The 12357-nt window shown below is 36.1% G+C and overlaps 2 protein-coding genes across 2 annotated transcripts in view; both read right to left on the reverse strand.

The window, feature by feature from the left end:
* LOC134226609 (open rectifier potassium channel protein 1) overlaps positions 1-12357 on the reverse strand; it is a 99137-nt gene that overhangs the window by 46750 nt on the left and 40030 nt on the right. Inside the window, exon 2 of the mRNA XM_062707485.1 lies at positions 1104-2349. Coding sequence (XP_062563469.1) covers positions 1104-1245 — 142 coding nt within the window. The 5' untranslated portion in view covers positions 1246-2349. The remainder of the gene's footprint in view (positions 1-1103; positions 2350-12357) is intronic.
* Positions 2126-12357, reverse strand: part of LOC134221554 (uncharacterized protein K02A2.6-like) — a 102330-nt gene continuing 92098 nt past the window's right edge. Inside the window, exon 3 of the mRNA XM_062700747.1 lies at positions 2126-2349. Within this exon, the coding sequence (XP_062556731.1) occupies positions 2126-2349 (224 nt within the window). The remainder of the gene's footprint in view (positions 2350-12357) is intronic.

Raw genomic sequence — 12357 nt, forward strand, 5'->3', positions numbered from 1 at the left:
TCAAGCGGAGTATCTCTGTATTCAGCTCTCCACGTTCCATTTCATACCATCATCGCTTGTGATAGGACGGTTTAATTGTTCGAGGAGCTCAAATTGCTAGATAAACTAGAGTATGATCATTCTATTATTTTGTTACCTGAGAATAAAATATGCTTTTTCTATTTATTTATTTAACTTACATTATTTATTTTCCTCCATTTTTCAACAGAAAATGCAAAGAAATAATGAAAAGAAAAGAAAAAATAGAAAAAATCAGCGATTAAATCTATTTATTGAATATATATGATTGGTGAATACTTTCAGAAGGATCTGCCAACTTTATGAATTCCGTATTTTCCCAAATTAATTTGATGAAAATGAACATAGGAGAAGATTGATTGATTTCACACATACTATTCATTGGGAAAATCCCATTGCAAAAATCCATGTGGGTTGACACCTACATTTAATGTACGATTTTTCTTGAGTGACAGCCCAGTCTACACCAAGTCGTATATGACATCATATACAATCTTGTTTTGACTGGTAGGGTGGTCCAGGTTCAACACCCGTCTTTGGCCGATTTTTTTTTGTGAGGTAGCTGAGATTGTCGAAGTACTGTGTTTCATTCCTCGATTGGAGTTAGATTCAATGTGGACACAAACATATAACCAGTGAATAAGTCGCGTAAAAACGACCTACGTAAAAAAAGTAAAAAGTGGCCCCAGTAATCAAATATGAATAATAAGCCCTCCAAACAGTGCTATTTTAGACGGTTCTTGTATACATTTTACTTTTTATATCTTACGAGAAAAGCATTAACACCGCCAGGTGGATTGAACAGGGTTTTTAAATCTACTATTTGAACAATATCTCTTTTTCTTCAAAACAATAACTCCCTATATAACAGCGGTTTTTTGCTGCTTTGAACTTGCTTTGAAGGCATATCCAAGAATTAATGTAGACTGGTCTATTGCTCAATTACAAGCTTAAAACAGATTTCAATATCATAGTTTGAAATCATGCAAAGTTTTTGTTTACATATTTTGGATATTCATAAAACCACAACTGTACGTAGAATAAAATATACGGAAAATGGAAAACCCATGAGTGCTGATCCTTACCATTCATTTCGATTCGCTCAGCCAGCTCCTCGGCTCGCCGCTCCGTCTCCAGCGCGTGTTCATTATGATAGAATACTGTTGCACCGAAGAACAGATAAGCTGCATACAAGGCAAAAAGTGCCAACCATTCCTTTGGGGTCATCCTGCTGCGTACACAGAGCTTAGATTCTTCTACCTCACGCTGGAATGTTCGATTTCATACAAGGGATGAAATTGTCGTCTCATAAATTATTGTTGTAACTGGGAAACCAACATTCACTTTTGGCACTTGTACGGATGAACTGATCGCAACTTCGTATGTTTCAAAAATTATCCGCAAAATTCTCTTATTCACTAACGAACTTTATTGATCATCTGTTTGTCGAGACACTTGCGCACTCGCGGCAAGCCGTTGGCGTAATGTAAGAGTTATCCCGAAACTCAACTGACGAGCAACGATTGACCATATTTATATTCCATGTTTTCCCTTAAGCTAATCGCGTCCCGAACCGAGGAATATCACTTGACCAATAGAGGAGCACTCTCAGGTCCACTTATCACATAAAAAAAACTATTTCAATTAATTCCTATCATCTCATTTGCCCATTCATCACCCGGTCTAACTCTTCCTGTTGCCGCAATATGATTGTCCGGTGAATCGATTCGAATATTCTTGTATGACTGCGGTTTTGCTTCTTCGGAATATTTATTTGTGCACATCTGAGAACGCACAACGTCGAATAGATCGAATCACTGTATTACGATGAATGCAATGAATGAACGGATGTGTATGTGAACTATTTTGTACAACCACCCATCCACCCACTGTTCATGCACTAAACGAACGCCCGCCTGCCCGTCCGGTCCGATCCCGGCCGACCAACTGCGATCGATTTTCCCAACACTTGATTTGTTATGCCCTGCTGATCGCCCTACGCCAGATGATGGAAGCGTGCGTGGCGAAGTTGCGTATCCATATAGATTAGGCCGCCCCAGTAGTGCGACGTAATTAGCAACAAAGCATCAGCTACCTGTTCCCGTCGTTAGACGAATATCGCCGGAAGATCCAGCTGGAGCAGCAATAGCAGCAGGAGCCGGTTGTAGAATAGAATTGGAGTGTACTTGATCGAGGTGGCGGCTAGAAGATCCTTGTCGGTGTGCAATTCCATAGTAAGTTGCGGTGTGGATGTTTCATTCTTCGAAGGTTGGTGTATGTCGAGATCGATGATGCTCAGATTCCTCCGATGGTGATCGTCATCCGTGGACACTGAAAAGCAGAAAGGAAATTCATGAGTCTAAGAAGTTCAAAATTTAACTTTATAATATATTATTTTTGTTTTGAAATAATGAATTTGAAAATTTTTATTTTATTTTTAAAAATCAAAGTCTTTACTGGCATCGACCAAAAGTTTGAGTTCACCCACTATATGGCGAAGCGGTCTTAAGTTTCGGGTCAACTCAACCTTCTTAAAAATGTATTTTGCCTGAATTGAAATGTTTATTTAAATTATTATATGAAGATTAACTTCTCTACAGTGCCCAAAAACTCACTCTTAGGATGTTCAGGTCATATAAACTGGAATTTGACATAGCAATATCTCTGGTATTTCTCAGCCAAATTTACATGTTAATAAACCCAAAATAATCGTAAGCTCATCAATTTCTCGAAACTGACCTCAGATTAATGATCGGCATCTACACTCTGTAATCGACGGTAGATGAATCGAAATTTGACCCTTTTAAATAGACGGAATTGCACAATAAAACCGTGCAACTACGATTTTATTGCTTTTTTTCTGAAAAATATGCTGAAACTTTTTTATATATGATGGAAAACGTTATGCAGCCAATAGTCCTGCAGATGTTTTATGTTCTCCAAATCACGCACGGTACAAAATCAATAATAACCCATCATTACCATACAATACAGGCCTTTAGAGGCCATATGCGTATGATTTACGATTTGGGTACATATGTCGAAACCGAATAATAAGGGTCCTCTGAGGGTCTGTATGGTTATGATGATTTGCTTTCAATTTTCACCGAGTCTAGTTCACTTGGTAGAACAATTAGTTCGAAGCCCAGAACGATGTGAAGGGCTCGAATCATCGTACTTGATCATGTCTAAATTAGAAATCATATTCATAGCCCCGAAAAGACGGTATATACATGGTGCGGTGCTATAAATTTTCAACCGAGCCTAGTTGACCAAATAGAAAAATAGTATCAAACTACATAATGATTTGAGGGACTTCTGAAATACAGAATAATTTAGAGGACTTAAAAAATAGTTTTACCACATTTTCGAGAAAAAAAAAAATGCTATTTTCGCCCATATAAAAGTGGCAAACTGTCGATACATCCACTGTCGATTACAGAATGTAGGTGTGGTCAACCATCAATCAAAAATTTATGAACTGACGATTGTTTTGGGTATATGAACATGTAAATTTGGCTGATAAATGCTTGAAATATTGCCAAGTCCAATCCGGATCGATATGCCCGGAACACCTAATTGTAAGTTTTATTGGGCACTGCAACTGTACCTCAGACAAATCTCGGCTAAAATTGAATTGAAACTCACACCAGGGAATAAACCTGCGAGGTGGCAATGTTCCAGTGGGGGATGTAATGCCTATGAGAAGATAAGAAGATGGGAGTTTTGCATCGGTAGTTCAAAAAACGCATAATCGCCTACTATGAAAGACAATATCTGCCGAGTTAACAATAGTCTTTTTTATTTATAGACTAGCTTTATGTACCCGGCCTTGCTCGGAATTGCCAGTTTGATTCGCAGTTTTTTTTTCACAATCGGAAAATGAATAAACCAATTGGTCAACAGGATAATTGCGTTTTCTTATCGATACTTCATCATTTGATCAGAAGAAGGCAGATTTCATTTGAAAACATTGACTGGTTTTGAAGAAGGGAGCAAACCCATAATCGCCATATTCCGGGCAAACGTTTATTTCTAAAGAAGGAAAAACATCCACCGATGCCTTATTCCGGGCAAACGTCTATTTTTAAAGAAGGGATCACATTCACCATCCAGAAGGAAACACATTAATCATTGCTTGTCACTGGGCAACCATAATTTCGATAAATGGTTAAATTGATCGATAACTAAACAATACAATAATGGGTTCAGAAGTTAGGCTGGAGCATACACACAAACATACAAACATTGAGTTTTATATATCTCGGGTACTTATTCAAAAGGACGTATGTGATTTTGTAAACAAAGATGCATACGTCGATTTGTCAAATATGATGGCACTCCTACGCAAACCAACACAACGAACATGTAGCCGAAACCTCCCCTACCTGTATGTGGCGATGGTTTGCGTGGGAGTGCTATCAGATTGCAGAAATCAACGTTTAAATTTTTGTTTACAAAATCACATACGTCACATACGTTGAATAAGTATCCGAGATATATAGATAGCTAATAGCTATATGTATTCGGCTTTGCTAGGGACTGAAAAGTAAATTATTCAATTAAAATGTCCAATGCTGTAGCACAAAACCCACAGAGGTAGATCTACCGCTCATAGAATTGTTCCTTTGTATCAATCTATTTTTATATATTTGTTTGGCCCTTCTACCTTTTCAATAAACATCTTCCAAAAATAGAGAATAAGTGTACCAAATCTGGTTGTAATTTATCCTGGGAGTTACACTGAATTGCTCATTTTTTTAAAGACAACCCCTTCCCCATAACTTCCCTTTTTCCCCAATGACCCTCCCACCTCCTTTGTTATCTTCTCCTTGGGATAGAAAATGTACACCAATTTTGGTTGAAATCGGTCCTGGGAGTTAGGTGTTACACTGAATTGCTCTTTTTCTAAATACAACCCTTCCCCCTTACCATCCCTTTTTCCCAATGATCATACCACCCTTTGTTATTTTCTCCTTAGGATAGAGAATGTGTGTTCCAAATTTGGATGAAATCGGTCCAGGGGTTCAAAAGATACACTGAATTGCTTGTTTTCTGAACAATACCCTCCCCCAGCCCCTCCCTCTTTACCAAATTACACTTCCATATGATCGAATACTCTTATTGAATATGGGTTCAAAATTTGGTTGATATGGGTACTGGGGGTTGGGAGTTACACTGAATTGCTCGTTTTATAAAGACAACCCCTCCCCCCATACCCCCCCCTTTTTTACAATGACCGCCCCACCCGCTTTGTTATCTTTTGTTTAGGGTAGAGAATGTTTGTATCAAATTTGGTTGAAATCGGTGCAGGGGTTCAGAATTTACTCTGAATTACCCGTTTTCTGAACCATACCCCTCCCTCCAGACCCCTCCCCCCTTTCAAAGATTACACTCTCATATGGTTGTCTCCTTATATTGAATATGTGTACAAAATTTGATTGAAATCGGCCCTAGGAGATGCAAGTTACACATAATTGTTCGTTTTCTAAACAAAACCCCTCCCCCTTTTCTAAATGACCCTCCCACCCCCTTTGTCAACTTCCCCTGAGGATAGAGAACGTGTGTACCAAATTTGGTTGAATTCGGCCAAGTGGTTCAGAAGTAGTTAGCGAACATACATACATAGATTGATTTTTATATATATAGATATAAAAATGAGTTTGCATTTCCTTTGAGGCAATATAACTCACAAACGGGTTGACTGATCTGCAAGATTCGCTTCAACTTGGGATTAGCAGTGTTTATATACAAAGAGTTGGTGAATCTGATAGGGTTGAAAAAAAAATCATTAAAATACAATAATGAGGTGATTTATAAGGAAATCCAATGTGATCGCAAAATTGTTCTGGAGGGCGGCGGTGTGGGTCGGCGTAACTGATTTCAAAAGTCAAAAATTGTCCGGAGTTTTTTCGTAAGTTCCTCAACGAATTCCATGGAAAGTTCATCAAAAAAATCCTTCAGAAGTTCCTTCAGGAGTTCCTCAGGAAATTCCTTCAGGAGCTCCTCCGAAAGTTCCTCAGGAACTCCAGCAAATTCCTCCAAAAGTTCCTCCAGCAAATTCCTCCAAAAGTTCCTCTAGCCAATTCCTCCAAAAGTTGCTTCAGCAAATTCGTCCGCAAGTTCCTCCAACAGGAATTCCTCCGGAAGTTCCTCCAACAGGAATTCCTCCTGAAGTTCCTCCGAAAGCTCCTCCAGGAATTCCTCCGGAAGCTCCTCCAGGAATTCATCTGAATGTTTTTTCCAGAAATGTTTCCGTAGGTTTCACTTGAAATTAGTTGGAAAGTTTCTCTAGGAATTCCGCGGAAAGTTCCTCCAAGATGTCTTCTCTGAATTCCTACATAACTTCACTAAAATTACTCATGGAGTTTCTTCAAGTTCCTGAAGCAATTCCTCCGAATTCTTTTTAAAAATTTCTGTGGAGTCCAGAAATTCCAAAGGAGCTGTTACGAAATTTCCTCCATGATTTTCTTTCAGAAACTTATTTAGATTTTTTACGAATAGTCCCCAGAAATTCCTACAAGAACTCTTCATACATTTCTTTGAGAACAAATTCCTCTAGAAATGAAATAATGAAAACTCATCGGAAAATATATATATATATACACAGGATTTTGTTTTTACACGATTTTTTTTCGCTCGTATTTTTGATCGTGTGACTTCAATTTGCCACTAAACTCTTCGCAACATGTTTCAAAAAATCCAGAATAAATCAAACAAAAATCACATGATAATTAATATACGTTAAACATTTAGGATGAGTGGAAAATTGAGAAAATGTAAATCGCGTAAAAACAAAATCCATATATATATATTAGGGTGGCTCAAAAAACACTTTTTCAAATTTTTTGATGGGCCGCCCTCTCATTCGGTTCTATTTGATGCCCTGATGCTCTGGACAAAATTTCAGCCCAATCGGTCAACGTTTGGGCGGTGCTAAACTCGTTGGAAGTTTATATGGGAAAATGTATGCAGAAACATCCATAAACAATGATTTGCAGTTGGACGGCACAATTTACGATCAAGAACCATAATACTCATTCAGTTCTTGTAGAATTAAATACAGAATGTTATGCTGAAAACCGCGAGAAGATTAGAGTTTATTAGACAAAGATATTAGTATTTTACTGGAGTGTTGAAGGGGTGAATTTATTTCTTCTCAAAGGTAAAAGAAACGGAATTTGCTGAAACCCCACTTCAGAGAAATGCTAATAACATAGCTGAGCAAACTCTAATCTTCTCGCGGTTTTCTGAATAACATTCTGTATTAAATTCTTCAAGATCTGAATGAGTTTCGTGCTTCTTGATCGTAAATTGTGTCGTCCAACTGAAAATCACTGTTTTTGGATGTTTCTGCATACATTTCCCCATATAAACTTCCAACGAGTTTAGCACTGCCCAAACGTTGACCGATTTGATTTTCCCATACTAATTTGAGCCACCTAATATATATATATATATATATATATATATATATATATATATATATATATATATATATATATATATATATATATATATATATATATATATATATATATATATATATATATATATATATATATATATATATATATATATATATATATATATACATATATATATATATATATATATACATATATATATATATATATATATATATATATATATATATATATATATATATATATATATATATATATATATATATATATATATATATATATATATATATATTTGACATTCTCTCGGTAATCAAGTGAGATCAAGGTTTTTCTGAAGCGTTTTGGGATCCCAATCAACTGTGCAAAATATGGTGCCTTAAATTTGTATGGAGATTAGTATGAGAAAGCGTACTTTTTTACATTTTCGCTCTTAGCGACTTCAATTTATCGTCAATCATGTGACTCAATACGTTAGCATATATGTAGTCTGAAAGATGCCGAAAGACTTTACTGAAGAAGCTGGAACGTCTACAAAAAATGTTGTAGCGCTTCAAATATTGATCGTTTAACCGATTCAATACGGATGGGTCATATATGACCCAAGACGAAAACCAGCTGTCAAAAATCAGTTTTGAGAGACAGAGCCTTGCTTTCTTCAACAAAAATGTTCAAAATTGCACAGGTCAGGTTATGGGCTAAACGATGATCTAGAGCATCCAAACTATCCTTGAGTTGTAATTTTGATGTTCTTAGGAATCAACACCATACTTTACCATATTCTTGTTGAATAATTATAATTGAAACGCTTAACGATGAAATCCTGCGCCTATCCAGTGGTATAACAGATTTTTAACAATATCCATGATACTCCAAACCATCCTTGAATTCAAATCTTAATATTCAAATACATCAACATGAAGATCTTCGATGCATCAACTATTTTTATGAGTTGGAAAAGCTCCACGGGACTTCGTTACACCATTACATACAAACTACCAAATTCGTTCGACATCTACGACACTCCAAACTATCCTTGAGTACAGATCCTAATATTCAAATCGATCAACATGAAGATCCACGATGTCCTCATTAATTTTATGACTTGGAATAGCTCCAAGATACCTCGTAACACCATTATAGATACACCACAGAATTCGATCAATATCTACGCTGCCGCTAAGCGCAAGTCGAGCACATCTGAATTTTTGGCAATTTTGAGTAATTATCATGTATCACTTTATTTTCACATGTACTATGCGTTATGCTATTCAACTCGAGATGTTTGTTCTAGAAAAGTGGAAAAAAAATACCAAGTCAAATTGTCCCATATTGAAAAGTAACCGCAAGTTAGTCACATCGAGTAAAAGTGTACTCCCTTCGTAAAATGTTATACAAACTGTTCATATTTGTTCAATACATGTGATCAGAAAACCTCTCAAATACAAAAACAAATCATTTCGAAAGAAAAATGCGGAAGAAAATTGTGTACACATTTAAGTTTATGTTGTGGTTGGAAGTTAGGATGAATTTGAAGATGAATGAAGATTTATGGATAGAGGAATATACGTTGCACTAAGTATGCTATCCATCGTTTCACTTTTTTTTCACAATATAACGTGGTGAAACTTGCACGCTACATATAGCAACTGTTCTTTCGAATATGTTTTGGATTACGATAATAAAGATTTTTTTAAGGTGATGTTTACTTCCCATTTTACTTAATAAGCAATACTATTGTGAAATCATTCTAATTTCTCTCCTGGATAATTAGTTGGATTTTAAACTGATTTAGTTCAGGGCTTTGATACATTTACGCGTTGTTTGTTACCATTTACCCAATAAAATTAAATGATGAGAATAAGACGCAATCAACCTATTTCCGAATGTTATTCATATGAGTCGCGATGCTATCCTTCAAAATCACAAGCGGGTTGCTCGGTGAGCGCATTTTTGAAATCTGAGAATGATTTTATCAATAGATTCATCAGCTAATAGAATCATTTACAATAAAATTGCTACTATTTGTATTGTCAGGAGGTTCCCAATGAGAGCAAAAACCACGTCCACGTGCCAAAATATGGGTGGGCCTTGGGACAAAATGACACGTAGCAGACATGACGTAGCGGGATTCTTAAGAAGGATACTAATATCAAGAAATGATCATTAACTTTCTGAAATCCTCAGTAATTTATATGGATCAAATTACAAATTACTTAGAAATCTTATGATGATTCGAGAATGCTCTAAAATTCCGGGTCTTATTTCGGACAAGATATGTGGAATTGTGTTTTACAATGAACTTCTAACAATTTATCTAAACTTGGTAGAATTTATAACTAAGACTTTTTATAAACTTGTTATTAACCATATTAGCAGATTTCAATAATCTTTATTTTCTACAGAAAGTCATATAGAATTTCAAACATTCTTTTGAGAATCCAGAAATATTTTTAAAAGAAACCATTGCGTACTTCCTGGAAATGTTTAATAACCTTAAGGAAAACCATAAAACTATCAAAACATTTAATTTCTTGGAAAGCCTAAACATTCTTGGTTCCTGAGCCTCTAAACATTCTTGGATTAAAAATACTTAGAAATTTTCTTGGATTAAAAATCCTTCCGGACTGTTGGAAAAGAATACTGCTTTTTTAAATTCCAAATACCTTCACGATTATCAGTTTAACCTTAATTTAATTTTGAAATAATTAATTTTAATAAATTTGTTAGTAGTAAAACTTTGTGGAAAAGTTTTTGTTCAAAGTGTGTAGCATATATGTTTTCCTTCATTTTTAAGCGGGAAATGAAATACTTTCATAATGTTGTTTTGATATCGATACTACATTACCGATTTTATATTTTGCCTATAACGGAATACCATCACGATATCACGAAAATCTGCGATGTGGGCTTTCAAAGCATCCAAGAGTTTCAAAATGTTTAGATTGCATGCTTCACCATATTTGTTATTAGAGCATTATATTTTTTTACAAATTTGAGTTTTGCTCGACGGAATGTGACTGACTTGCGGTTACTTTTCTCATTGAGATGAAAAGTAATCGCAAGTCAGTCACATTGCGATTTCCAACACGGCAAGTGAGTTTTTCACTTTGTAGCCACTATGCTCCATTAAATATTCAAACAATCTTTGGTGTGTGACGTTTAGACCTGATCAAAATTACTTATACACAATTTTTGAGGAGAAAAATTACAAAAACTTCGCAGGCAGTTTTCTCATTTGCACGTTTTTCCAGATAAGCTCGACTTGCGGTTAGCGGCAGTACGACACTCCAAACTGTCCTTGAGTACAGATCCTAATATTCAAAACGATCAACATGAAAATCTTCGATGTCTCAACTATTTTTATGAGTTGGAATAGCTCATGTATGGTATCGTAGATATTCTGGAAATCTTATGATTTGTATATACCGGTGTAATGATGTCCCATAGGGCTCAAACTAACATACAAGCTCAAGAACCTATGGATTACTCTGTTGATCTTGTAGACCTCCAATACTTGAACTTAATAATGCTTTGGAGTACCGTAGATATTCTGGGAAAATTGTGTTTTGTATATACTGGTGCAATGATGTCACTTCACCAACTAACATACAAGCTTGGAAACCTATGAATCACTCTGTTGGTCCTGTAGACCTCCAATATCTGAACTCAAGAATGATTTGGAGTACCGCAGGAACTCTGAAAATGTTGTGATTTGTGTATACTGGTGTAATGATGTCCCATGGGGTTGCTCCAACTATCACACAAGCTCAGGACCCTATGAATCACTCTGTTGGTGTTGTAGACCTCCAATATCTGAACTCAAGAATAGTTTGGAGTACCGTAGCTATTCTGGGAATGTTGAATTTCTTATATACTGATGTAATGATGTCCCATGGGGCTTCACCAACTAACACACACGCTCGGAAACCTAAGAATCACTCTGTTGGCCTTAAAGATCTCCAACATCTGAACTCAAGAACTATTTGGAGTACCGCAGGAACTCTGGGAATGTTGTGATTTGTGCATACTGGTGTGATGATGATCCATGGGGTTGCTCCAACTAACACACTAGCTCAGGACCGTATGAATCCCTCTATTGGTGTTGTAGACCTTCAATATCTGAACTCAAGAATGGTTTGGAGTACCATAGCTATTCTGGGAATGTTGATTTTGTTTTGAAATACTGATGTAATGATGTCCCATGGGATTTCTACAGCTAACACACAAGCTCAGTAACCTATCAAGCACTCTGTTGGTCTTGAAGACCTTCAAGATCTGAACTCAAGAATTGTTTGGAGTACCGTAAATATTCTGGGAACGATGTATTTTGTATATACTGGTGTAATGATGTCCCATGAGGTTTCTCCAACTAACACACAAGCTCGGGAACCTATGAATTACTCTGTTGATCTTGTAGACCTCCAAGATCTGAACTCAAGAATAGTTTGGAGTACCGTTGATGTTCTGGTAACACTGCGATTTGATAAAAATAGTTCAATTATGTCTCAAGTACCATTTCCAACTTCATATTAGGATGCCCCGTAAAGCGCTTTGTTGTTTATGTAGATCATCAAGATCTGGATTCAAGGGAGGCTTGGAAGCCCTAAAAGATCTCAAAAAAATTATTTCCCCCCATATTTCAACTTTTTTATGGTTTACATCCATTTTTGAAGCAGTATGTCCAAAATTTATGTTGAAAAACGACGAAATATGACCGGTAATATAACCGCTTTTAAGGCTTTTAATCTGAACACTTTTTAATTTGAACCCCGTTTGTTTGAACATCGTTCAAATTAAAAATGGTTCAAACGTCATTTAGCACGTGGAATTGAGAAACAAAAAATGGAGCATCGTGAAACGGAACCCAGAATCAAAACAAACCAGCAAAGAGAACAGCCAGAAACCAGTTTGT

Source organism: Armigeres subalbatus, chromosome 3 (assembly GCF_024139115.2).
Source record: "Armigeres subalbatus isolate Guangzhou_Male chromosome 3, GZ_Asu_2, whole genome shotgun sequence".
Classification (NCBI taxonomy): Eukaryota; Metazoa; Arthropoda; class Insecta; order Diptera; family Culicidae; genus Armigeres; species Armigeres subalbatus.